Source organism: Maylandia zebra, linkage group LG7 (genome assembly GCF_041146795.1).
Source record: "Maylandia zebra isolate NMK-2024a linkage group LG7, Mzebra_GT3a, whole genome shotgun sequence".
Classification (NCBI taxonomy): Eukaryota; Metazoa; Chordata; class Actinopteri; order Cichliformes; family Cichlidae; genus Maylandia; species Maylandia zebra.
In genome coordinates, this window is record NC_135173.1 from 9558985 (window position 1) to 9586479 (window position 27495).

Sequence of the window (27495 nt, forward strand, 5' to 3'; positions counted from 1 at the left end):
GTGAGTAGACGTGGAGCCATGCCTGAAAAGGACAGTTTTAGTCTTTTATGCCAATTAGACATTTAGTGGATGTAGAAGTGCAATGTGTATCGACCTGTTCGCTATGTGGCTAGTTCATGCTACTAATGCTACCTGTTATGCTACATACCTGCTAGCTGTAAGCTAAACGATTTGGTGTTTGTGATATATTGTTGTTGGGTGTATTGGCAATCAATGTCATGTACTGTAAGGGTTTGGGAGTAGTGTATGAAACTCGTGCATGTAGATGTTCATATAGGAATTCCCATTTGTAGTTCTGGTTAGATTCGAAGAACGCTAATGCATCATAATTCATGACTTAGATGTTTATTACATTCAGTATTCTGTATATGTTCTGTTCACAGACCACACACACCCACACCCCTCACCACTCTGTAAGCCTGCGGTTGCATTACTGTGTTGCTGTACTGTGCTGTTAAGCTGAGGAATCACAGTAAAGACGGTATAACCTTTATCTGTGCGTCCTGTGTGTTCTGACCGACACCCCAAGGTGAACACCACTGCTATTCAGCCAACGCCTATACAGTCCTGGGTTCAACCCAAATTAACATTGGTCCTTCGAGCCGGATGGTGCTTTCCTTGGATCCTAAAGATGCAGCCTAGTTTCTTCTCCAGTGAAGATGTCTCAGATTCAACTCGCCCAAGGCGCCAAGTGCAACCTCCTCCCTACCTTGCAGACTATGAGGTGAGCTTGGTGGGCCACCAACGAGACATGACACCCTACCGTCACTCGTACACAGCACAGTATGCACCCGGGCTAGAAGAGCAAAAGCAGTACGTGCCATCGGCAGTGTCTGTACAGACCTCCCGCTCGTCTAGCCCAACAAGTCAGCCTGGATGGGAACACACCGTGGATGAATGGACCGCTTCCTCGAATGATCTGCAGGATATGCGGCAGCATGTGCCCAGTAGGGATGGCCTGAACCATCAGCCTCCTTCTCCTTTCCATCGACCATGGGAAATGTCTGCAGTTTCGGGTTCGCAGTGTGGTATGAATGGCAGACCTCAGCCTTACGCCCAAACACGTGAACCAGACAGAGGTGTCGGAGCAACGGGACCAGAGATCACCCCCAACACATGTACCCCCTCTGTCTTCCTTCCAACGTATGCAGCCCATCAGTGTCCCCACGATTAGTTCCCATACACATAGAATAGATGCACGAACGAGTCCATGGCCGCAGTATGACAATAGGCAGGACATCCATGCTCAACAAGAATACCAAAGGCCATACTTTCGCCCACCATCAGCTCACAGTATTCCACCCAAGGATACTACAATGATTGATACATTGGATAGGATGATGGGTGAACTACAGCTGTTAAAGGAGCAGACACTGACAGCTAGTCGGCCAACCCCGCCATTCCCCAACAGTGCACCTTCCTTTGGGTTTGAACATCCACCTATCATTCCGCAACATTTGAAGCCTCCTTGGCAGGAGCAGTTTTCTGCTAGTGCTTATCCCAGTTTCCAGAGTCAAGCCCCCACCAACATCTGGAGCCAGCAGCCCGTCGCCGAGGTATCAAGACCTATCATAACATCATCGCAATATAAACCTCATCCATCCCCAGCCTACCAGCCACCACATGTAATGGCACAAGAGAAAACATACAGGGGTCCAACTCCAAGTATTCCTGATCTCATTAAGAAGGACCCAAGCGAGTTTGCCCGGTTAAAGATCGCACTTGACAATCTACTGCCACCGGATGGGACAGAGCTTTTCAAGTTTCAGATACTGATGGATCATTTGAAACTAGATGAAGCACGTCTCATAGCTGATGCATATCTCAATTCTCCATCCCCCTATACTGACACCATGGCAGCCCTATCGGAGAAGTTTGGTCAGCCCCACCAGTTAGCCCTCAGGAAGATTGCCGGTGTTATGGATGCACCGGACATTCGTCGCCGGGATGTGGAGGCTTTTGAAAGATTCGCACTGCAGATTCGGGCTCTCGTTGGTATGCTGAAGACCCTTGGTCCGGATGGCGAAGTGGAACTGAAATGTGGCTCTCATGTGGCACGGCTCCTCAGTAAGCTGCCAGCTGAAATGAGGTCTGAGTTCCGGAGACATATGTGTCGCCATCCAGGGGTAGTATACAACCTAACAGACTTTTCAGACTGGTTACAGCTGGAAACATGGTGCCAACATAGCAGTACCCAGCTTGGGGCTACAGGGCAGAAGGAGAGGGTCATCCAGAAAGCAGAGCGCCTGAGAGAGGCGAAGTCAGTAAAGCGCATGGCCACTATCCTGCATGGCTCAGAGAATCTGCCGACGAAGCAGCCTGTCGAGTCGGTGAGCAGCAAACCAGCTGTCCATAGCAAGAAGAAAGGCCCGCTGAAAGCTTACTGCCCCTACTGTGATACGGAGGACCATTATCTGAGTCAGTGCCCCATATTCCAGTCGTTTGATAAGGCTCAAATCTTAGACTGGATTAAGACAAACCAGCGTTGTTGGCGATGTGGCAGATCACATCAAGCAGCACAGTGCAATCTGAAGAAAGCTTGCAGCCTATGTCAAGGCAAACACCTTCAGATCCTGCATGAGGTCAACGCCAAGAGTGTGAAGGAAGGTACTTGCCTGGTGAGCTCTGCAACTGAAATACTCCACCTAGATAAACCTTCAGATTCTACCCGTGTTCTGCTTAAAGTGATTAGAGTTCTCCTGAGAAATGGTGACCAAACTCTGGACACTTATGCCATCCTGGATGATGGCTCTGACCGCACCATGCTGCTCTCCTCTGCAGCTCAGCAACTGGGCCTAACAGGCACACCTGAAGACCTCGCCCTGAGAACTATCTGTCAGGATATCCAAACGTTACATGGGGCCTGCGTTTCATTCACACTGTCCCCTATCATGCAGCCCCAGAAATCCTTCCACATAGCTAATGCCTTCACTGCCCAGCGGCTTGGCTTAGCTGAGCATTCATATCCAGTTACCATGCTCAAGAGAAGGTACCGACATCTGACGGACTTGCCCCTACAAACCTTCAGCAGAGTTTCACCCCTGTTGCTAATTGGGGCTGATCACCCACATCTCATAAACCCTATAGAGCCTGTGCGCTTTGGATCACCAGGAGGGCCAGCTGCGATGCGAACCCGACTAGGATGGACTCTGCAAGGGCCTGCAAAGTCGCTTGAGTCACAGTTAGAGTCTCAACAGTGTCTCTATACCTCCTGCAGCCCCCTATCTGTTGAACTCCAGAGGAATGTGGAGAAGCTGTGGCAAGTGGATGTTCTACCATATAAGAGTGAAAAGGAGGTGACAAGGTCGAAGGAGGATCATGAAGCCCTTCAGATATTGGAGGCCAGAACAAGGCGCGTGGAGGTTAAGGGAGTGCTCCGGTATGCCACACCCTTATTGAGGAGGAAGGATGCACCACTTTTTCAGGCCACCCAAGAGGCGACACTGCCCAGCCTGAGGAGTATGGAGAGACGTCTGAGCAAAGACCCAGTTAGGGCTGCTGCATATATGGACGAGATTGAAAGGTTGGTGACCTCTGGGTTCGTAGCCAAACTGCAACCGGAGGTTGCCTCTCAGAGCCAAGAGAGTTGCTACATACCTCATCACATGGTCCAGCACAATGGCAAGAATAGAGTGGTCTTTAATTGCTCTTTTCGACACAAGGGACTTAACCTGAACGAGTCCCTATTGCCTGGCCCTGTCCTGAGCCCTTCTCTGGTTGGAGTGCTCCTGCGCTTCAGAGAACACAGCATTGCCATCAGTGGTGACATAAAAGGGATGTTCCACCAGGTGTGCCTACTCCCGGAAGACAAACCGCTCCTGAGGTTTCTTTGGCGCAATATGAATCGGGATGAGCCCCCTCACAGCTATGAATGGCAAGTCCTTCCCTTTGGGACAACATGTAGTCCCTGCTGTGCCTCCTTTGCGCTACAGCGGCATGTCCTCCTGCATAGTGAACCAGGAGAGGAGGTGAGGTTCTCCATCGAACGGTGCTTCTATGTGGACAACTGTCTACAGAGTGTTTCATCGATTGAAGAAGCCCAGCAGTTGGTCAAGAAACTACGGCAGCTTCTGGCTTCCAGGGGTTTTGAAATTCGGCAGTGGGCTAGTAATAGGCCAGAAGTGATTAGTCATCTGCCATCCGAGGCACGGTCAGACAAACTGGAACTCTGGCTGTCACAGGACCGACAAGAAGCGCATGAATCAACCCTGGGACTGAACTGGAACTGTGAGACGGACACCCTCAGCCTCAAGCACCGACCCATTGACTATGGAGAGCCCACTATGAGGAACATATATCGAACCCTGGCTAGTCAGTACGACCCACTTGGGTTCATCATTCCCTTCACCACCAGGGCCAAGATTATTGTACAGCAACTCTGGGACAAGCATCGAGATTGGGATGACCCCCAGTTACCTCATGATTTGCTGCACCAGTGGAAGACATGGAAGGGGGAGTTGGTGCATTTATCAGAGTTAACATTGCCACGATGTTACACACTGCCGCACATGGATCTATCTGACATTGCAAGAGAGGTACATATCTTTTGCGATGCATCAGAGCGAGCCTATGGCTCTGTGGCTTACCTGAGATCAGAAGATCATTATGGTAATGCGCAGCTGTCATTCCTCATGGCCAGATCACGGGTTGCTCCAAGGAAGCAGATATCTATTCCCAGACTCGAACTCTGCGCTGCACTCACTGGAGCCCAGCTCGCAAAGCTACTTCAGACAGAACTAACGTTCAAGGTGACCACATGTACGCTGTGGTCTGATTCAACCACTGTCCTCAACTGGTTGCATTCCACATCCTGCCATTTCAAGGTGTTTGTTGGCACCAGGATTACAGAAATTCAAGAGCTTACTAACCCCAAAGACTGGCGATATGTGGATTCTACAAGAAACCCAGCTGATGACATCACAAGGGGCAAAAGTCTCACTGAACTGGCCAGCCCAAATAGGTGGACTCAAGGACCAGATTTCCTCCTCCTACCTCCTGACCAGTGGCCCTCCTGCCCATCGTTGGGTACATCAGACCCAGAGGATGGCATCGAGCTAAAACGCTCTGCCATATGTCATATGGCTAACACGACCCCGGGTAATCAAACCCCAGAGGCCCAGCGGTTCAACACATGGGCAGAATTAGTAGAAGCCACAGCTAAGGAGATTCAAAATGCAGCAATGCAGGGTGACCCAGCTGGGAGTAACTCATCTACTGCAGGGGCCTACACCGAGGCAGAGCAACAGATCTTGAGACAGATTCAGATGGACTGTTTCCCAGAGGACTACCACCTACTACAAGCAGGCAAACCTATACCGGCTAACAGTCGGCTGCTATGCCTAGCACCGCAGTATGATGCCAATCATAGACTGATCCGGGTTGGTGGCAGGCTGCGGCGAGCAGAGAGCCTTGATCTGTCTGTTGTACACCCTGTGGTCCTGGATCCCACCCATGTGTATACCAGACTACTTATTCAAGATGTGGATGCACGTCTCGGTCATCCTGGCCCAGAGAGAGTATTCGCTGAGCTTCGGCGGACTGTATGGATCCTGCGAGGTAGAGAGGCCGTTAAGCGGCACCAACATAGTTGCATGGATTGCCGTAGGTGGAGGGCAAACCCAGCTTCTCAGCAAATGGCTGACCTGCCACCTGCCCGCCTCAGGCTGTTCAAACCTGCCTTCTATTCGACTGGCATGGACTGCTTTGGTCCTTTCTGGATCAAGATAGGCAGACGCAGGGAGAAGCGATGGGGCATTTTGTTTAAGTGCCTCACTACTCGGGCCGTCCATATAGACCTCCTGACATCCATCGACACTGACTCCTTTCTGATGGCCTTCCGAAGGTTCATTGCGAGAAGAGGGAAACCGGCAGAAGTTTACTCGGATCAGGGGACAAACTTCAAAGGAGGGGAAAAGGAGCTCCAGCAGGCGTTCTCCATCATGAGTCCGGACCTCCAGCAGAAACTGGCTAAGCAGCAGGTTCGTTTCCGCTTCAACCCACCTGCAGCACCCCACTTTGGAGGCACTTGGGAAAGAGAAATCTGCTCTATCAAAAACGCCTTATACACCTCTGTCGGCTCTCAAACAGTGAGTGAGGAAGTACTCAGGACCGTTCTTACAGAAATCGAGGGTATCCTGAATGCCAAACCCCTAGGTTATGTTTCTGCTGATGTGGCTGACATCGATCCAGTGACCCCTAACTACTTGCTCATGGGGCGGCCTGACAGCTCCCTACCTCAGGTAGTGTATCCCGAAGAAGAAGCGCTAGGGAGGCGAAGATGGAGACATTCGCAAATCCTGGTGGACAGATTCTGGTCATCTTTCATCAGACACTATTTGCCTAATCTCCAAACTCGCATGAAGTGGCAGAGACCCATGGAGGACATAACAGAGGGAGCGGTTGTTCTGCTGGTGGATCCACAGCTACCCAGAGCATCATGGCAGATTGGGAGAGTGACGAAGATTCTTACTGGTTCTGATGGCCACACCAGAACAGCAGAGGTGAAGATACGTGACAAAACATACACCCGGCCTATAGTACGTCTGATTGTGCTTCCGGCGATCAAGGATGAGGATGACCAGGTGGGGGAGCCCTCGTCTGTATAAACAGCCTTTCCATGGGGCCAATTTGCACCGCAAATTGGGGGGCGGCTATGTTGGAAAGGCTGTCAGCTGTGTGGGGGGGCCCCCTTGTGGCGAGAGAGCACAGTTGCACTATTGAGCACATGTTCCAGTGATCAGAGTTGGAGCTAGCACATAGCAAGAGCCGCCTGGCAGACTGACTCTGCAGGGGGTGTCTACACACGGTGTGAGTTGTGTGCGTCGCTAAAGAACTGTGAGTAGACGTGGAGCCATGCCTGAAAAGGACAGTTTTAGTCTTTTATGCCAATTAGACATTTAGTGGATGTAGAAGTGCAATGTGTATCGACCTGTTCGCTATGTGGCTAGTTCATGCTACTAATGCTACCTGTTATGCTACATACCTGCTAGCTGTAAGCTAAACGATTTGGTGTTTGTGATATATTGTTGTTGGGTGTATTGGCAATCAATGTCATGTACTGTAAGGGTTTGGGAGTAGTGTATGAAACTCGTGCATGTAGATGTTCATATAGGAATTCCCATTTGTAGTTCTGGTTAGATTCGAAGAACGCTAATGCATCATAATTCATGACTTAGATGTTTATTACATTCAGTATTCTGTATATGTTCTGTTCACAGACCACACACACCCACACCCCTCACCACTCTGTAAGCCTGCGGTTGCATTACTGTGTTGCTGTACTGTGCTGTTAAGCTGAGGAATCACAGTAAAGACGGTATAACCTTTATCTGTGCGTCCTGTGTGTTCTGACCGACACCCCAAGGTGAACACCACTGCTATTCAGCCAACGCCTATACAGTCCTGGGTTCAACCCAAATTAACACTCAAACTTAAATGAGTCGTGGGCCACTGCTCATTGGAGGACCACTTTAGTCTTCAAGTAGTACAAAATCAAACAAGAAAACTCCCACAAATATTTCCAAAAATGTAGTGTTTCGTTTTTTCTTTTAATTTCAAATATTGTATAACAAAACTGCAAACGTGAAGTAGGGGTGAGGTGGGCTGCAAGTGGGCCCCAGGCCGCAAGTTTGAGACCCCTGCTTTAGAAGTTTACTGTTCCAATTTTGGGTGATGTACATTTTATCCCATAGATGGTGAAGCTTTTTTCTACTGCTCCCTTATTCCCATCTGATTTATTTTAAATACCAGATGTCCTTCCTGACACAACTCCAAAGGGATTTGGCGTGGACCACACTATAGAGTCACTACTCAATTTGAATTTAATGGCAGAAAAGCATCTCATATTTGACAGAGTGCCATTTTTACCACTGTGTAGCATCTCCTCTTTTAACAACAGTCTGTTAATGTCTCAGAACTGAGGAGACCAGCTGCTGGACGTCTGGGAGAGGAATGTTGTCTCATTCTTGACTGATATAGGATTCTGACTGCTCGGCACTGCTGGGTCTGACGATGATGATCCACCAAATGTTTTTAATAAGTTAAGTCTGGGCTTTGGGTCAGTTCAGCACTTTTCTACTATGAAGTCATGCTGTTCTAACAGATGCTGAACTTGCCTTACTGAAATTTGTAGTTCTTCCTGAAAATGAATGGCGGTGCATGTTGTTCGCAAACCTATATGCATCTTTCAGCGTTGACGGTACTTTTCCGTGTGCGAGCTGCCATCAGTCACTAATGAACCCTTATACTGTTAAAGATGCAGGATTTTGAACCGAGCACCAACAACAAGCCAGATGGTCTATCCTCTCTTTAGTTCAGAGGATACAGCATCCAAAAGTTTTTAAAAACAATTACAAATTTAAATTTGTCTGACCACAGAACAGTATTTCACTTTGCCTCAATCCATGTTTGATGGGCTTTAGTCCAAAGAAGACAGTGGGATTTCTGTATTATCTTCACGACAGAGCTTTAACCTGCATTTTTGGATGGCGCTGCAAACTATGACCTGTTTCTGGAAGGGCTCCTGAGCCCACGTACTGATTTTCATGACAGAATCGTCTCTGTTTTTAATGCGGTGCTATCCAAGAGCCCAAAGATCACGCGCAGCCAGCATCAATTTTTGGCCTTGTCCTTTGCGCAACAGAGATTTCTCCAGAGTCTCTTTATAATATTCAAGATATTTACAATTTTATGTTCAGGAACATTATTCTAAAATCGTTCCACAGTTTGCAGATTGGTAAACCTCTGCACGTGTTTACTTCTGGGAAACTGCGTAAACTGTTGTACTTGAACCCAATCATGCTACTGACATGCTGCTAGCTGCAAAATTCATTTTTAAAGTAATATTTCCAAATATGTGACTCTATAATTAATTAGAGGTGAACACAAGGGTAACAGTGGAGAGGTGCAAGGTATTCAACGGTGCTTTCATAGTTTGAGGTAGCTTCCAGTAACATTCGGTAAACTTGGACAAAAAAAAAAAAAAGAAAAGAAAATATGAGCAAAACTTTTTTTTTTTTTTTTTTTTTAAACATCCAAAACACTCCAACGGTTTTGTGCACACATAATCTCACTGCAGTCTGTATGTACAGTGGCTTCTTACACACATAGAACATTTGTAATATACTTCAGATTATAATGCAGTATATCCTGCGTTAAATAAGCATTCAGTCTCTTACAGCTGCAGTAATGTTTGGCTCTTTCTTGTACATTTTTTAAGTCCCAGTTCAGCGATGCATCATTATGATTCTAGGAAAAAAAACGGGACATTCAGCTGACTAGCCTCCGGGACTCAAACCAGCTTTGTACGGTCAGTCTGATGGAGCCTCTGTCTGCTTGAGCTTTAACCCACTGATTAGCCGGAGACTCTACATTCATGTAGCCTGTAAGAAACACAGAACAGGGCACATAAAAGTAGGAGGAAAACAAAGCAGAGGCGGATTATGAACAGAACATTGTGTATGGGATTACTTGTTTTAGGATATGGCATTAACTGTGCCACAGGGAAGCGTTATAAAGAAGGTTACGAGCTTACCAGTAACGGTGGTGTGGCCTTCAGACGTGTTGTTTTCTACTCCATGGAGAACAACCTCTGGGCTGATATCCACCGACGTCCCACAAAGCCTCACCCCAGCTCTTAATGAGGACGGCACACGCACGCTCACCGCTCCTACGTAAGACACAGAACGAAGGAGAAAAACAATATGACTCAAAAGATGTAACAAAGAAAGTTGTGTCAAATAAAGACAAAGTTGTTCTTGTAATGTGTGTTTACCTTGCTGACTGTGAAGCTCAGCACTGCCACCGTCTCCCACGTAGACATCGATGCCTCCGCTGTCAGAGGAAACCTTCAGGAAGCTATTTGAACCATCTGAAAAAGCAAAGCCTCGGGTGTTTTGTTTTGCTTCCACTGACGGAGACCATATAAAGGGCAATGTGCAGTCGGTCGACTTGCTCACCTATAACTGTATCTCCACACGCGTTCTTCACAGTAGTCTCACCTTTAATTAATGAAAGCACATAATTAATGATAACACTTCTAAGACTGTAGATATCACAAGCCTGCAGCTCTAAGTCAACAAGATAATTGTTTCCATGCATGTGTTGGAGTCTGAGGCTCATCATTATCAGGAAGAAAAGGAAACGTCTGCATCAATGGTGCATTTTTCTTACTACACATCACAAAGCTCTGATCTCATCTTGACTTTGAAGAATTAGTCTTCTTAAAACTACATTGTTTCATAGCTTTTCAGAAACGAGTAACAAGCTGGATAAGCGGATAAATTACAACCACATTGCAGTTAAAATCACCTCTGCTTCGAGCCCGGGATTCCAGACATACCAAAGTCCTGCTTTACCAAGCAAGTAACATAAAGCAGCTGAGTACAAAATGTGCTGCAATGTAATATAGTGTGCAAAAAATAGCAACCTCTTTGTGTCTGTGAAGGTTCTCAGTCATCTCTTTGTGCAGATTTACCCATTTTCTGTTACTTTAGATTATTATTGCCTGTGTGTTAACCTGCCAACAGTATTTTAACACTCAGGTCGGTTCTATTTGTTCCAATTTCACACACTGTTGGGATCAATAGCTGGCAATGAGATCTTCATTTGATATTTTTATCCACTGGCAAAAAATATATACATTTACTTAAAAACTAAACTATCATAATCTAAACAATCTAATGTGTAGTAGAGTCTAAGTATTTAATTGCTTATTGGCTCACTTTGCATTGGACTCTGGCTTTCGTAATAACCACACATGTAATTTCATTAAGCTACAAGTTTTTATTAAAAATGAATGATGGACGCTCGCTTTTGCTCACCGTGCACGTGCCCTAGGTTCACTCTCCCCGAACGGGATGAGATGCAGGTGGACTCCGCGTAGATGGCTTTGACCTTCAGAGGGCCGTGCTCTGTTGACACATTCATCTTGGTGCCCTGGAGCTTCTTGACATCCACTGCCTGTAAACGTACAACTGATCACTACACAGGGATGTACACGATGTATAATCGCAGCTTTTTTGATGTTGTTTGTTTTAAGTAATAGCCACAAAAAAAAAAAAAAAAAGGAAAACATGAAACTCAACACTGCTAACGCGTATTTCAGGGTACTGCTGCCCCCTAATGACTGCTGAGTATAAGGACTAACACGTAGAAATAACAGTCATCCTTACACTGTCTCCCCCAGTGCTGATGACCACGTTGCCATTGATTGTGCCCACACCTGTAACATGCCCTTCGTGGGATTGCACCTCAACCTGATGAGCCTGAAATAAGACAGGAAAAGATGAGAAAGGGCGCTCTTTTCAGGATGCTCACAGTTTGCATAGAGAAGACAGATGATTTGAAATAACAGTAGAGGGACAACTGACACTGAACAAAGGTGGTGGCCTACAACATAAACTGCCAGCTACCTGTGATCCAGTCTTGAGATGTCTTTCCAACAACTTGTACCTTGACCGGTGTGACCTTAATGACTCACAGGACAATTTTCAGGACTACCTCCAAAGGGTGTAACTTCAGGTATTTTGACGTAAAAAAGACTAATTATACTGTGAGCCATTTCAAGTATTACATTAGTAATTTAAGTAGTGCATAATTTCCAGGATTGTTAAAAAAACAAGTCCTCATGACATATTTTATATGTAAGGCAAGGCAAGTTTATTTATATAGCAATTCAATTCAACAGCAAAGTGATTCAAAGGGTTTTACAGAGACATTAAAAAACAAAAACAAATAAGAACCATAAATAAAAGAGGACAGCTGAATAGCGGAGCATGCATGATGCACATCAATATAATGGATCATGCAAAATGTAAAAAGGCAAGGTGAAGCCACTACAATATAAAGGTGCAGGGCAAACAGTGTAAGATGGGGAAATTTTGTTTGTCTTTTCACTAAAATACCCAGAAACTACACATTACTTAAAACTGCTTGGAGTATAATTATTTCTTCGTTCCTGTATAAACTTGAATTTTGAATCTTGAATTTTAAATGCATCGTAATTTCAGGTAAAATACATGGAAAATCAGTTTAATTGAATTACAACCTGATTCACAGGCCAGTGAAGAAGTCCACTTGCCTTCAGCTCAAGTGTTTAAGGATCAACAGTCACAGTCAGTAAATGTTTTGATAGATGAAGGTCAGGGCCGAGCTGTTTTAGCAGAAGAGTGTGTGGTTTGGCTTTGTCTTTGTAACATAAGCAGGCTGGAGAAAGACATAGTGTGGGTAAATTGCTCCAACAAGTAGGACCGACTAATTGCAGGCCTGACATGTGTTGCCAATACCCACCTTGACAGAGTGCAGCAGGCAGTTCCCCTTTTCTGTTCGCACCTTGCAGATATCACACTCCATATTCTTAACTTGCACGCTTCCCTTTCCTTGAGTAGTAATGAAGAGATCTGACAAAATTTCACATACAGAAATTATTCAAAGACGCAGAGCGCAGAATCACTTTAGTGTGGATCCCCTGTCATAGACACACTCACTGCTTTTGAGGGGTGCAGACATTTCGATGGACACGTCGCTGTCCACCGTCTCAGCGGATATTAGGAGCTCTTTGCTCCGGTCATCATAGTGGACCTTTAACCGGTCCAGACTGACTTCCTGCTCCTTGTCTGGCCCGTGGACTGTTATGAAGGCTCGATCAGCCTCGGGGTAGGTGTGCGGGTCCAGCGGGTGGATGGATATGTTGCAGCCTATCTGTGCGCGCACCGTGGTGAAGGGGCTCACTGACAGATCCCACCGCCTCAGAGGCTGCTTCACCTCTTCATGAGCAGGAGACTTTAGAGGGGCAGAGAACGAGAGCGAGCGTGGAGTGTGCAGAGGACACCGGGTGGGTGTGAGAGTCTTGGGGCTGACCGTCAGGGACCAGCAGCGGAGAAGCCCGACAGACCCCCGCTGACCTGCTGATCCCCAAAACATCTCGGTAAATCAACTAATCCACGCCTGACTGTAGCCACAAGACACACTATAAACACGCCATTCACTCGAGATCCGCGCAAGCACGGTTTCAAGACAAAACGTTTCCGGTATGACATTTCAGATTAAAAGCTTCATGAAAAATATGTGTACAAGAGATCCTAAAAACTGTATATACTGTGTTTACAGCACCTCGGTAATAGCTCTTTCAACACTAAACTCTTATTCATTTACCTTTCTGTGCAATATGTTTATGTTATAAGCAGAAACACTTGTCCTGAGGTTTGCAGTGAGAAAGTGCTTCGTTATGGGTTCAGAAAAAATATTTTTATTTCAGGAAGACAGTTTTCTGGGCACATTCGCAAATCCGGTCCGCATTAAATCCTGACTCTGGCATCTGCCAGTCATTTATTGTATGCATTAATTAATCACAAAGATGTCGTCACAGGATTGAACTAATTTTCTCGAGGTGGGCGGATTGATCTAAATAGCAGTATTATCGATACCAATGTTGGTATCATATCATTGTAGCACTGTAGGATCGATACATTGTTTCTATCATCTAAGTTCAGTGTATCGTCCACTGAACAGTGTGAAATTAATGATTTATTTGTTTTAATGAAAAATATACCTCAAACATCCACTATGAAAAGCATCTGAACCTTTTTTGTGTTTACTGTCATGTCTATTTTAGTTATAGTCTATAGCACATAATTAGCACGTTTTGTTAACTAATTATTAATCACAGGGATTTGATGGTCATTAAAATTTTGGATCATACCAAAATCTACTAGTAATTTCTCAGGTGCTGACACAAAGTCAGCGTAACAGGACCTATTGCCAGGAATCGGCTGACAAACTTTATTGAATATTTCTCAACAATCTTTCAAAAGAAACATCATATTTGCTTTGCACTAAGCTCAAGCTTTCCAAAACCTCTGCTACTCTCTATGCTCTGTGGACTGTCCAATATTAAAAATCATACTTTTCCACGTCACCTTACTTTTTATTTAAGTTTATGATTTTGGGTTGAAGGGAAAGTAATTGACTTCTGGTGTTGCTCCGTGTCACTCTCATACGCTTAACAAACCGGATGTAGAGTCTTGCGTAAACGGCGCAAACTTAGAACCTCCCCTCTACCGGTCCTGTCCAATCAGTAGGATTACGCTATCAGGTCGGAAGTGACGTTAGGTTCGTCGCAAAGGGTGTAGGAAAAAAATGAGTTTGGACCCCTGTTACCGAAGCCTAATATGGTGGAGGTGGAGCAGCCCGTCATGAGTCGGAAGACCCTGGTGTTGCACTTCTAGTTATTTTTAATTTAGCTATATTTGTTATTGGATTTTGGCTAATCTGTGCTGCTGATTATTACAGAGGAAAACGAACTGAATGCAAATGCTTCTGTAAACTCATTTTATTCATTTTAACAAAACAAAAGCATTCAACACACCACAGACAGCTTCAATCTATGAACTGCCCTTCCAGTACATGTAATAAAAGTCTCTTATGCTACATACCCGTCACGGTGACCAGATCCCAACATACTACATGTGGGGCAAACCATTTGTTTTGTTACTGACGAAATAAATACAAATAATTACACAAAACTATGCTGGTGTCAGGGTTGGCATCGGTGTGATAGGAATGACGATTTATTTGAAACCGATGCGTATGTAACGAGCTTTCTAGTCTTTGTGCACTCCTATATTTCCTTATTCTACAGTCCTAATACTCCTACTTGTCATTTCTGTTTGATAAGGACGCATCCACGGATCGCCACATGTTTCTTAAAATGCGGGGCCTTGGTTGGAGTGGAGAGGGGCAAAAGGATAAACATGCCGTGAAGTGGGGCACCTGGTCACCTTGGATTCATATCACTGGTAGAAAAATAACTCTTCACATGAAGATTTCCTTCATTTTCAAATTCCCCTCTCGACAAAAGCAATGTTATCACTTTATTATGGAAAGGTTATAAAAGAAACTAGGCAACCCTGCTTTTGTCACTAGTATATACATCCTGTTATTGTAAACAACACATTATAGAAAACACCACAGGGCGGCAGTGTTGCCTTACTGGTTAAATAGTGTGGAGCGTACACTAGATTTCATTAAACTTTTATGGAGTATCCTGCGGGCTTATCGTTGACGATGGTATTTAAACCCTTGTTTTCTTTCCCCAGCACATCTTATGGCACAAAGTCTTTAGGTCTGATCATCATCCTCACTCTCTTAAAAGACTGTCTCTCATTGGTGGGGTAGTACTCTGATAATATGTTGTGCCATGTCCCCCAGAAAATCCCATTCCGCACACCTTTGTACCTCCCGTCGTAATATCTCCCGTTAAGGTTTGCGCTCATGCAGGCGTCAAACCACCAGCCGGAGCTGTAGTAGGCCCCGCAGTTCCCGGAGGGGTAGCGGTCGTGGTCCCTGTCCGGCGTGGTGAACGCCCTGTTGCTGTGATCGTACTTTTTGCTGAAGCGGAGAGCATTACCTGCGGTGCCCGAGTAACTGTCTACTGTCAGTCTATAGCGCAGGCGTTCGCTGGCCACCTTGAACTGCTCGTACTGCGCATACCCCGTCAACCCGTCAAAATCCTCCAGCTCCACCCGCAGCACCATCTCCCTGTCGCGGGTCAGCAGGTGGATGATGTTGTTGCCCAGCCAAAACTCCCCTCTGTCAAGCTCCCCGAAGCCGGATTGGTATTCTGCCCAGGTGCGGTTGAAGTTCACGCTGCCGTCCTGGCGGCGCTGCAGGACTGTCCACCCTCCACCCTCCTGCTCCATCTCACAGTACACCGAGAAGCTACTAGTGCGGAGGTCAGGGGTCACCAGGTAAAGCCCGCTTTTTGTTTTTCCCCTGAGCAGGTGATCTGAGCAGTCTCTCGGTAGCATGGTAACTGTAACACAATGGAAGAAATGACACATTTCTTAAAAAGCCAGTAAGCCCTGATTTATTTAAGCCCTGTTTTCTCTCATCTTCTCTCTCTCATATTCCAGGTGATATTATCATCTCGCAGCTGGGATTTATTCGTGAAATGAGCTGGCTGAGGTCACGAGTGCATCAGGTCAGTGGCTTTTCCACCATAAAAAGAGTTACTGTGTGTGAGGGCCTTCAAAGTGGACCTCCACGGTAGATGAAAAGATATCGTTTAAAACAGAAATGGTGTTGGAGGCATACACGTGAAGGAAGTTTAATAATTTCACCTTTAAAATAATTGATTGTCTAGTCCAACTTTCCTATATTTTCCTCCTGACTTTTAAAAAGAAGGTGAAATGAGGCAATAACAGGCAGTTAGAGAAAGAAAAGCGTGCATTTAAAATCCTATTAACCTTCTGCTTTTACTCTATGATGTCATGGATGCTGGTAAATGTTATTTTAATTAATTGCTGGGGGAAAAATAGCCACTTGTTGAGTTCACTCTCTGTAAACAGCTCTCCACAAAAGGATGGTTTAAAGCTGTTGGTCTTTGCATAGTTGTGGTTTTATCTTTAGTCATGACATTCATTAGGAGCGACACATTTCACACACATGCAGATTCCTCCTTTGACAAATAATAGCCAGTGATGTATGATACAAATCTGCCCACATAATTATATTATGAGGATCATTAGAGTTTACTATGAGATTGTATTGCTTAATTCCTTTCAGCTTAAGTCATTATTAGTGGTCTTATTTATGTCTTTTTGAGTAGTAATAAAGCAATAAGCATTCAGATACTAATGTGGCACAATTCATTGCACATTTCTCGGCCTTGGGACCTTGAATGTATGCGTGCTTCGCATTTCAAGCCCAGTATAATCTGCATTGATCACTAACATGTCTTGCAGCTGACTGGCAGAAACAGTTTACATTTCACAAGCACACAGAGACAAAACAGGATCAGTGTGATAGAATAAAACAGAATCTCTTGCCTTTAGGTGGTTTGTCTGTTGGCAGTTTGCCGTCCGTGTTGTCAGGCCTGATGCCTCCCTGGTTCTCTTCTGAGTGGTCTTTGTGGTGTATGTTTGGTGGTCTGCCATTAGGACTCAGGCTGTTATTGAAGAAAGCAGCCACCTGGTTGATTTTCACTCGTAACTCACGTGCACTGGGAGTGGAAGCCTCGGCAGCGAGCTCGGGGTGCTTGGGGCCAGGGGTGGTCGCAGTTGTTGACCTGAAGTCAGGGCTGGGTGGAGAGATGGTGTGAGATATGGGAGAAGGAGATGTAGAGAATGCAGGAGCTATTTCTTCCATCTTGTGATGTTTCTCAGTTTGTGTGTCTGAGCCAGAATTTGTCTTTGACTTTGAGGATCCTGGAGTGGTGCTAGGGATAACACTTGTGAGGATCCCACTGATGATTTTGTTTGGTTTTGTTGTCATTGGGATTGATGCTGGTTGACTGGCTGTTTGTGGCCTCAGATCAGACACAATCCTGTTGTTTGGGCTCATAGTGGAATCTTTAGGCTGACTTTGAAGGTGAGGGAAGGCTCCATTTTCCAGACTGTTGGAGGTCTTTGGACCTGGAGTGACAGTTTTACTTAGACTGGGATTGAACTCTCTGTCCCCTGGGGAATGAGTCACTTCAGCAGTATGCTTTATGGGGCCAGATGTAGAAGGCGTGTTGATTTGAGAGGTTTGGGTGTGATCTGAAGTAGTCCAGCTGATGTTAGGTGGATCTGTTTTGGTCTTTGGACTTAGCTTTGGTTGCACTGCTGGTTTTGGCCTTTGAACTGGTGGTGCTCCTGGCCTAACTGTAGGCATGCTTCGTGGTCGGTAAATGAAGGGAAGCCTTGGTTTTGACGTTCTATTGGACTCTGCCCGAGGTGCAGGCTTGGCATTCAGATTAGGCGTTTCTCCAAGCTTAGGTGTTTTAAAGTTGTGACTGGTTTCTGGTGGTTTGGGGCCAGTTTTGGGCCTTACATTCGGTTTTGGCTTGAAGCTTGTCCCAGGTTTTGTATGGCTTGGTTGGTTGGGCACTTGATCAGGTTTGGGTTTTGTAGGGATGTTCTGTCTGGCTTTAGGCTTTTGGTTGGGGGGTGTTTTCATGATCTCAGGCATGGTTTTCTTTCCTGGTGTTGGATCTTGATTAGAATTAGACATGTGTGATGGATTTTCATCAGATGTCTGCTTTTGTTTAGGTTTTTCTGTGTAGCTAGCTGTTGGACTTTCTTTTGATTCAGGCTCTTGGACAGGTTTGGGTTTTGTGGAGATCTTCTGTCTGGCTTTAGGCTTTTGGTTGGGGGGTGTTTTCATTAGATCCGATATGGTCTTCTTTCCAAATGTTGGATCTTGATTAGAATTAGAGACGTGTGAGGGATATTCATCAGATGTCTCATTTTGTTTAGCTTTTTCTGCATAACTAGCTGTCGGACTTTCTTTTGATTTAGGCTCTTGGACAGGTTTGGGTTTTGTAGGGATGATCTGGGTGATTTTAGGCTTTTGGTTGCCAGGTGTTTTTGGTAGATCAGGCATGGTCTTTTTTCCAGATGTTGAATCTTGAGTAGAATTGGAGATGTATGAGAGATTTTCATCAAATGTCTCCCTTTGGTTAGGTATTTCTGTGTAGCTAGCTGTTGGACTGTCTTTTGATTCAGACGTTTGGGTGGGTTTAGGTTTCACGGGAATGTTCTGGCTGGTTTTAGGCTTTTGGTTGGGGGGTGTTTTCAGTAAATCAGGCATGGTCTTCTTTCCAGTTATTAAATCTTGATTAGAATTAGACACATGTGAGGGATTTTCATCAGATGTCTCATTTTGTTTAGGTTTTTCTGTGTATCTTGCTGTTGGACTTTCTTTTGATTCAGGCTCTTGGACAAGTTTGGGTTTTGTAGGGACATTCTGTCTGGTTTTAGGCTTTTCCTCAGGGGGTGTTTTCAGTAGATCAGGTGTGGTCTTCTTTCCAGATGCTGGATCTTGATTAAAATAGGACACTTGCGATGGATTTTCATCAGATGTCTCATTTTGTTTAGCTTTTTCTGCATAGCTAGCTGTTGGACTTACTTTTGATTCAGGTTCTTGGACAGGTTTGGGTTTTGTAGGGATGTTCTGTCTGGTTTTAGGCTTTTCCTTAGGGGGTGTTTTCAGTAGATCAGGTGTGGTCTTCTTTCGCGGTGTTGAATCTTGATTAGAATTAGACACTTGTGAGGGATTTTCATCAGATGTCTGCTTTTGTTTAGGTTTTTCTGTGTAGCTAGCTGTTGGACTTTCTTTTGATTCAGGCTCTTGGACATGTTTGGGTTTTGTAGGGATGATCTGGGTGATTTTAGGCTTTTGGTTGGGGGGTGTTTTTGGTAGATCTGGTGTAGTCTTCTTTCCAGATATGGGATCTTGATTAGAATAAGGCACTTGCGATGGATTTTCATCAGATGTCTCATTTTGTTTAGCTTTTTCTGCATAGCTAGCTGTTAGACTTTCTTTTGATTTAGGCTCTTGGACAGGTTTTGGTTTTGTAGGGATGTTCTGTCTGGTTTTAGGCTTTTGGTTGGGGGGTGTTTTTGGTAGATCAGGTATAGTCTTCTTTCCAGATATGGGATCTTGATTAGAATAGGACACTTGCATTGGATTTTCATCAGATGTCTCATTTTGTTTAGCTTTTTCTGCATAGTTAGCTGTTGGACTTACTTTTGATTCAGGTTCTTGGACAGGTTTGGGTTTTGTAGGGATGTTCTGTCTGGTTTTAGGCTTTTCCTTAGGGGGTGTTTTCAGTAGATCAGGTGTAGTCTTCTTTCGCGGTGTTGAATCTTGATTAGAATTAGACACTTGTGAGGGATTTTCATCAGATGTCTCCTTTTGTTTAGGTTTTTCTGTGTAGCTAGCTGTTGGACTTTCTTTTGATTCAGGCTCTTGGACATGTTTGGGTTTTGTAGGGATGTTCTGTCTGGTTTTAGGCTTTTGGTTGGGGGGTGTTTTTGGTAGATCAGGTATAGTCTTCTTTCCAGATATGGGATCTTGATTAGAATAGGACACTTGCATTGGATTTTCATCAGATGTCTCATTTTGTTTAGCTTTTTCTGCATAGCTAGCTGTTGGACTTACTTTTGATTTAGGCTCTTGGACAGGTTTTGGTTTTGTAGGGATGTTCTGTCTGGTTTTAGGCTTTTCCTTAGGGGGTGTTTTCAGTAGATCAGTTGTAGTCTTCTTTCGCGGTGTTGAATCCTGATTAGAATTAGACACATGCGAGGGATATTCATCAGATGTCTCATTTTGTTTAGCTTTTTCTGTGTAGCTAGCTGTTCGACTTTCTTTTGATTCACGATCTTGGACAGGTTTGGGTTTTGTAGGGATGTTCTGTCTGGTTTTAGGCTTTTCGTTAGGGAGTGTTTTCATTAGATCAGGCATGGTCTTCTTTCGCGGTGTTGAATCTTGATTAGAATTAGACACTTGTGAGGGATTTTCATCAGATGTCTGCTTTTGTTCAGGTTTTTCTGTGTAGCTAGCTGTTGGACTTTCTTTTGATTCAGGCTCTTGGACATGTTTGGGTTTTGTAGGGATGTTCTGTCTGGTTTTAGGCTTTTGGTTGGGGGGTGTTTTTGGTAGATCAGGTATAGTCTTCTTTCCAGATATGGGATCTTGATTAGAATAGGACACTTGCATTGGATTTTCATCAGATGTCTCATTTTGTTTAGCTTTTTCTGCATAGCTAGCTGTTGGACTTACTTTTGATTTAGGCTCCTGGACAGGTTTTGGTTTTGTAGGGATGTTCTGTCTGGTTTTAGGCTTTTCCTTAGGGGGTGTTTTTGGTAGATCAGGTGTGGTCTTCTTTCGCGGTGTTGAATCCTGATTAGAATTAGACACATGCAAGGGATTTTCATCAGATGTCTCATTTTGTTTAGCTTTTTCTGCATAGCTAGCTGTTGGACTTTCTTTTGATTCAGGCTCTTGGACAGGTTTTTGTTTTGTAGGGATGATCTGCGTGATTTTAGACTTTTGGTTGGGGGGTGTTTTCGTTAGATCAGGTGTGGTCTTCTTTCGCGGTGTTGAATCTTGATTAAAATAAGACACTTGCGTTGGATTTTCATCAGATGTCCCACTGTAGCCAGGTTTTTGGTCAGTTGTTGTTTTTTCTCCACCTTTTGACCATTTTTCTATTTTTTGATTTTGGTCCGGCTTCTCAGTTTTTGGATTATGGACTATTCCCTTCTCGGATTTCGGTTCAATCTCGGTTTGATTAGTAGCAGTAACTTGATCAGGATATTCATCAGATCCGGCCGTGTTTGCATTCTGAGGTCTGTGATGTGGCGGAGGTGTCCAAATAGGAGTCACAGTCTTTTCATTAGGTTTTGACTTTTGAGTAGGTAACTTGTTTTGATCAGATGTATAATTTTGGCCATATTTAGGTATAGAATCGTTATTCAAATTTTGATCAGTGGGTAAAATATGAGGGGGAATTCTTTGCTTAGGTTTTGAAGTTTCGACTCCTTTTGGGTCTTTGCCAGGTTGAGGTTTAGGTCTTTGGTCGATTCTGGGTTTGTGGTGAAAAGGATGCTTCTTTTGGTTGTATTTTGGTCTTTTGCCAGGCTTTGGTCCTTGGCCTGGCAGAGGTTTTGCTCCAATCTTAGTATTTGAGCTGATGTTCTTTTTAGCTGTCCAGCGGCTGTCATCTATAGCTCCTACAGTTAAATCCTGATGATGAGCTGTGGTGACTGTAGTTGTCGTAGTTGAACTAATGTGACTGTGGAGGCCTGACCTGGATGTAGTAGTTTGATTGGTTATGTGTTGTCCACTCCCTGTGCTCATTGTAGTTTCTGTGTGAGTATTTGCATCAGCTTTTGGAGGCTTAGAAATCCCAGCTGCTACAAGGCCTGTGTTTTGGGTTGTTATCTCGTGACTGACATCTGTGATATAATGCAAGGTGGAGCTGGGCATTGGGGGAGATGGAATAGATGACGTAGCTTCATTCGAGTCCACAGAGTCTAGCCCTAGAGCTATATTAATTGTAGAGTGAGGAGTTGGGCTGATTGAAACAAAGTCTGTCCTTTTAGTTGCTTCGCTGGATGGTAATTCTCTATCGTCTCCCTCTCCACTCTCTGTCTCTTCGTCTTCTGTTTTGATCTCCTTTCCCGTCTCTCTGCCCTCGCCCCCCTCTTTTATAGTCTTTTCTTTTTCAGTGTGCCTGATTTTTTCGGTCTGTTTTCGTTCCTCATTATTTTGCTCTACTTGTACTCTCTTTTCCATTTCCTTTTTCTTCTCCTCCCTGCTCTGCTCTTGCTCCTGATTTGTATTCTCATCATGGTTCTCTGACATCTTTATCCTATCACTGGCTGCAGTTTGGGTCTCTGTTTCCTCTGTTTTATCTTGCCACACGTGATGACCACTTTCTTCAGTTTTATTTACATTAGTGAAAGTCTTTCTTTCTTTTCCATGCTCCAGATTATTCTCTTGATATCCCTTTGAATTCTCTTCTCCGGCGGTGTCTTTATTTCTGTCTCTCTCCCCCTGCCTATTGTTTTTGTCAGCAACATTTTCTCCTACTGTTCCCTCATTTACACCACCAGTTGTTACCTTTGTTGGAACTACTTTGTCCTTTCCTTTTCCTCTGTCTGATTGAGTTGTTCCGTCAGTTTCCAGCACTTCTGTCAGAGTTTCTTTTATGAGTCCTCCATTGCTCTCTCTTTCTGTCTCCCATTTCTTTCTTTCTTTCTCTTCCAGAGTGCCTGTTTTTTCCGAGTCTCCATCTCCTTCCATAACACTGACTGTGCTGCACTCTTGTTTAAAACCATTCTCTTGAAGTCTCTCATTCACCCAGTTTCTGTCATCCTCACGTCTATCCGTCTCCTCACTCAGCGTCTCACGCTCATTCTCTCTGTGCCTTCCACACTCTCTCTCAGTTTGGCTTACTGTACAGTCTGCGCAGATCTCCCGCAGTTCATCCACACTGTCCTTCAGCTTCTGCAGGTCCTCCACGATCTTCTCCAGCTCTTTGAGCTGCTGTGGCAGGTGAATCCTCAGCGGTGGCAAAGTGAGTAAGTAAGGGCACGTGTTCTCATGCTGCACCTGTCTGCACTGCCCCCCAGGCGTCAGTGTTACAGTGCAGGGACCAAATCCTTTATCCACAAGGAGTATTCCTTCATCAGAGTCTGCTGTGATCCAAGAAAGACTTGAGAAGGCCAGCAGGGTCCCACATACGCACAGGGCTGTTAACCTCATTGCAGCCTGAGAGCAAAGAGTGAAGGGAGAGGAGGGAGAGAGTGTAAAAACACCCACCTCAGTTTGTGAGAAGCGCAGCGAAGGAGGAAAGGTGGGAGGGAGAAGAGGAGGGAGTGGGAAATGATGGAGCTGTGCAGTGAAAAGTGAATCTGTGAGATATCTGAGAAAAATGAAGGAAGGAAGAAAGAAAGAGGGGAAAATAAAACAGAAAAGTGAGAGTAGGTACGTTTTTAAGATAGTGAATGATATGGATGAAGCGTGAGGAAAGCCGAAGATATTTCTGCCTCATAATATAAGCAGAATTAACTGCAGCAGTTAGTAACCACTTGGGAAACATTATAAAACATGGAAACTTTAGAAAGCACATGTCTTAACAATTTATTGGATTACAATTGATTCTAATTCCACTCACATCAGTTAATGAAGAACATTTGCAACACATTCTCCCTCTATGCTGTAATGATAAATGTATCACGGACTTGAATATGCATGTGTGTCGCAGTTGCTTTGGCAAGAGCGTCCCGAGCTTCCTGACAATGCGTACACAAACATGTGAATGGCACATGTAACATTTGAAGCAAAAAAGCTGCTGCTGGACTGAAGCCAAGAGGCTGTTATTCAGATTTGAATGGGCATGCTTCATTTTACTGTAAACTGTGAGGCTTAGTTCAGCTCATGATTAATGGTGGGCAGGAATGTCTGATTTATCTAAGAAGACCATTTGATTAAAACACAGTTCCAGAAGAGATAAATATCTCGTGTACTATTGACTTTATTCGGACAGTTCTAATCCCCAACAAGTGTCAGGGATCGGTGAGGCAATCTCTGGGTGGAGAGGTTGATCTGACTATGTACAGACTGTTCATCTGTATTTGGGGTCTTGGCTAATTCGTTTTGTCTACATATAGTCAGAAAACAGGAAAGAGAGAAAACCGAGTCACATGAACTAAATGAGGCATCTGCTTCACAGGGAGTTTGGATAATGAGGCTTTACTTTCTCGGACCACGGGTGTAAATGTCAGTCCCACAACAGGATATGAGATATGAGTGATAGCATGCAATGCCAGTGTTTGATGTTTCAGAAATGTGTCTGTTTTTAATGTTTGTTAGACCACTAAAATGATCTTACTTATCGACCGAGACACGATCTCTGCGCACTTTTTTGTCTGTGTCTATTTGACCAGCTGAGAGATTTCTCAGCTGTCCTTTAATAATGACAAAGGAAACCATTTGTTTAGTGAGAGCACCGTGGGAAGCCTCAGGTTAGAAATGAAAAACGATTGAAGTAGAAGGCTGGATGCGGCACATCGCCGGTCTGCGAGGTCACGAACGCATCTGGAGAAACTGCATCGTCTAAGAGCGTAACAGCTTTAAATCCTGCGGTTGGTCTCAGAGAGGAGTATTTTAAAATGTTTTGGCTATTGTAATCTGTGTAACCCTTCTCTGTCTAACTTTAAATTTCAAGTTGGATGGTTCTCCTCCTCCTCCTTCTCCTGCTGTGCTAATGCAGCTATGAGCTCATTTGACGTTTGACAACTGTTGGCAGGATAAAAGCCAGGAATAAGTGTCCTTTCACCTTTCACAGGCACTTCAGTACTTCAACACTTACACTGGGAAATGGTGTGAGATAAATGTTTACGCTCTCCTAGCATTAGGCTGTATTGATTTATTATCACAGGGCTGCATCTTTTACAGAGCGGCCAACCCTAAATCTCAGACATTTACTGCTTAACCACAACAAAGTAGCCTGACGCACGGGCCGCACGATGAAATGAGAACGATTGGAGTTTTTAGAGCAGTCGATCGACATGTAAAGGCTAGATTCATTTGAATGAATTCATTTTGTTTCTTTGACAGCTCCAGATCCCAGTCAGCAGCTCCATTGTTCCCAATAATAACCTCACTCCTGCTTTATCCATTTATGGACTGCAGCTTTTTTCTCTTCATGGTGCCCTTTTGGGATACAGTGTTTTGAATTCCCTCGGTGAGTTGGCTGGGTCCACTCTCTGTCCCTGATCATGTAAACACTGTGCTTTTTTTTTTTTTTTTTTTTTTTCCATAGGGACTAGAACAAACATCTGACCATCAATCCGGGCTCTGCTGCCTGAGCGTCCTGGCAGACCACTTCATCTCCATCCACTTCGGGCAAAGGAGCCAGTGCCGTCGTTTGCGTCTGTTATGTGCATAAGTGTCTCATTTCCAGCTGCACTGGAGTGAACCCAACAGCTGTCATAGTGCAGCGCCAGCCTCCTGTAACACCACACTCAGTCTGCCTGCCTGAAGGTATAACCCTACCTGCGTTATTCCACCATCTCTCGGCTCGCATGCCAAGAATAAATAAATATTCAGCTCTGTGATGCAGTACCTGGCCTAATCATGTGAATGGGCCCAAATGTAAAGTCTCCTTCATCCCTCTCTGTTATAAAAATGCGCCTATAGTCATATTCACATGATTTGCCTGGATCTTTAATTCTGCAGTAACGGATGCAATCCTTTGCCATGTGTGAGAATGTTTTTCATTGAACACTGATAGTGACTCTTAAAAGTGAGACAATCAAATGTCCCTCACATCTGGGCTGAATTTCCTGCAGCTAGCCAACACCAGATAACGTCAGGTCAATTAGTTTCTAATCCAAAATCCTGGAATTCGTTAAGAAATTGTTTAAAACTTATATTTAATAATCCTCGTCCTGATAAAGGATATGGAAAACAGGCTTAACATGGGAACAGCTTATCTGTTGTTGTCACTGCCTGCCCACCAGGAGCCGACATTTCTGAGACCCTGGCATGCACATCGAATAAAGAGGTATTTTTCCATTGCAGGAGAGGTGCTTTTTCTTTTAAAAACGTGTGAAGCGTGTGTTGTAGTAAAGGTTCTACAGAGACGTAGCCGTTCGGTTTTCCATCATAACCTGATGTTCATACTGAATAGATTTGTGCTGCATACTGTAAATGTCCCAGCTGCACTTAATAGAAACCATGCATCATACACAGACAATAGCCTAGAGATAAACTCACATAAAGGTGTGCCTGAACGCACCGCAGAAACCCCTTATTTACTAAACCTTCTTCTTCTCAGCACCACTTCCACAGTCATATTTTTAGAGACTGCTAAACATTATGACATTAGTCAGGTGTTGCCATATAATACTTCACTGCACGTGAAAAGGCAAAGTATGGCTGCCTGACAATGTTAAAACAATAAAACTGTTTATTATTCCAGCGTGCCACGAGTAAGAGTGCAGAAAACCAAACTGTGAGAGCTGGTCTTTATTTTCAGAATTTGAGCTACTCCAAGTTTAATGTTTAAAACGATAATAAAGTCACTGAAGATGCCAAATGTGGGGAAATAAAAAGTTGAGCTATTTCCCTCCCAGTTGGAGTAGAATACTACAAAATGATACCTCAAATCTGTCCTCGAGCATAGCAGTCAGGTAGCTGGACTTTCTGCCTCTGCTGAAGATGCTGCAAAGCGTTATCGTCTTTCCACTGACTTGTGTGATAGGAACCAGAAATAAGCTCTATGTACTTCAAACTGTCTTCTCTTCTCTGTGAAAACTGTTTAAAGAGTCAGTGTGCAATCTAATGAGCTATGTCAGCCAAAAGAAATAAACAAATCTCATTTTTGAGTAAGCGCTCGTGAACACTGTGTACACTACCTTTCCGATCTCTCTGCACAGATTAAGACTTCTTCTTTCAAGGCAGTGGATGTAGACTGAAATGTTTCAGTGCCATAACAGAGAGATATCTTTCATCTAATATTAGTATGTGACGAAAGACAGCATTTTAATTTTAATTGCCCAACATTGACATTAAATGAATAATAGTTTTTAGATATTGCATTTAATTAAACTAGTGACTAACTTGTTGTTGTGCAATAGTGATGAAAACACGTGCAGCTGACCACTCCCAACATGAGTAAGGTTTGATGGCACAGTGGTGAGGGTCAGTGAGCAGGGTGATTTCCACAGGAAAACAAACACTTGTAAAAAGCCCTTCAATGCATTTCCACTACTTCACTGCCACCTGCTGGCACAAGCTAGAAGTGTCTCATAAATTAAAAAAACAACATTTCATCATACTCAAAATTTCACATTATCGTCTCCAAATGTCGACATAAAAGCCTTGAGTTTCAAGTTATTTTCTCAGTGCCTTAAGATTTTGAGATAATTAAATTTTGACTTATGGCTAGTTTGTGATTTTTTTTTTTCAGTAGTGAAAACAAGTTTACATACAACCCAGTTCAATAATAGCTCTAAAACCTTTATAATAGCCCCTAGCAAGGGCGAAATCTTGTGGGAGAAAAAACACACGCCCTTTTAAAGGAGCACAACAAACACCTTTAATGCTCCATCGTTAAAATAATGGCAATCAATTTTTTTCACCATGTCCTGAAATACGTTTTTTCTCTGAAACTGGATTTTTAAAAATCAATTTCACTGCTTTGTTTTGGTCTCACGC

At 44.2% G+C, this 27495-nt stretch overlaps 3 protein-coding genes and 1 long non-coding RNA gene across 5 annotated transcripts; 2 read left to right on the top strand and 2 right to left on the bottom strand.

The window, feature by feature from the left end:
* Positions 1-1032: 1032 nt before the first annotated feature.
* LOC143419343 (uncharacterized) lies at positions 1033-7500 on the top strand. Of its 2 annotated transcripts, none has more exons than XM_076885691.1 (2): positions 1033-6834; positions 7218-7500. In XM_076885691.1, exon 1 carries the CDS (start codon positions 1035-1037, stop codon positions 6603-6605), a length of 5571 nt encoding a protein of 1856 aa, XP_076741806.1. In that variant the 5' UTR covers positions 1033-1034; the 3' UTR covers positions 6606-6834; positions 7218-7500. The 2 variants fall into 2 exon arrangements, with proteins under 2 accessions (XP_076741806.1, XP_076741807.1); XM_076885692.1 differs by having other exon boundaries at positions 1033-6807.
* Positions 7501-8415: 915 nt separating this feature from the next.
* fam185a (family with sequence similarity 185 member A) lies at positions 8416-13007 on the bottom strand. The gene is made up of 8 exons (XM_004553368.5): positions 12486-13007; positions 12289-12398; positions 11172-11264; positions 10821-10959; positions 9957-9998; positions 9773-9868; positions 9533-9667; positions 8416-9380 (listed from the first exon to the last, which is right to left on the bottom strand). The coding sequence occupies exons 1-8, from the start codon at positions 12919-12921 to the stop codon at positions 9268-9270; spliced, it is 1164 nt and encodes a 387-aa protein (XP_004553425.3). The 5' UTR covers positions 12922-13007; the 3' UTR covers positions 8416-9267.
* Positions 13008-14314: 1307 nt separating this feature from the next.
* Positions 14315-23076, bottom strand: LOC101464508 (uncharacterized). The gene is made up of 2 exons (XM_004553367.5): positions 16827-23076; positions 14315-15811 (listed from the first exon to the last, which is right to left on the bottom strand). Exons 1-2 carry the CDS (start codon positions 23032-23034, stop codon positions 15102-15104), a joined length of 6918 nt encoding a protein of 2305 aa, XP_004553424.4. The 5' UTR covers positions 23035-23076; the 3' UTR covers positions 14315-15101.
* On the top strand, positions 15623-26666 carry LOC143419346 (uncharacterized). Its single transcript, XR_013099300.1, has 3 exons — positions 15623-15746; positions 15912-15979; positions 25097-26666. It is a non-coding gene; the product is annotated as an uncharacterized LOC143419346 (long non-coding RNA).
* The last annotated feature ends 829 nt before the right edge of the window (positions 26667-27495 follow it).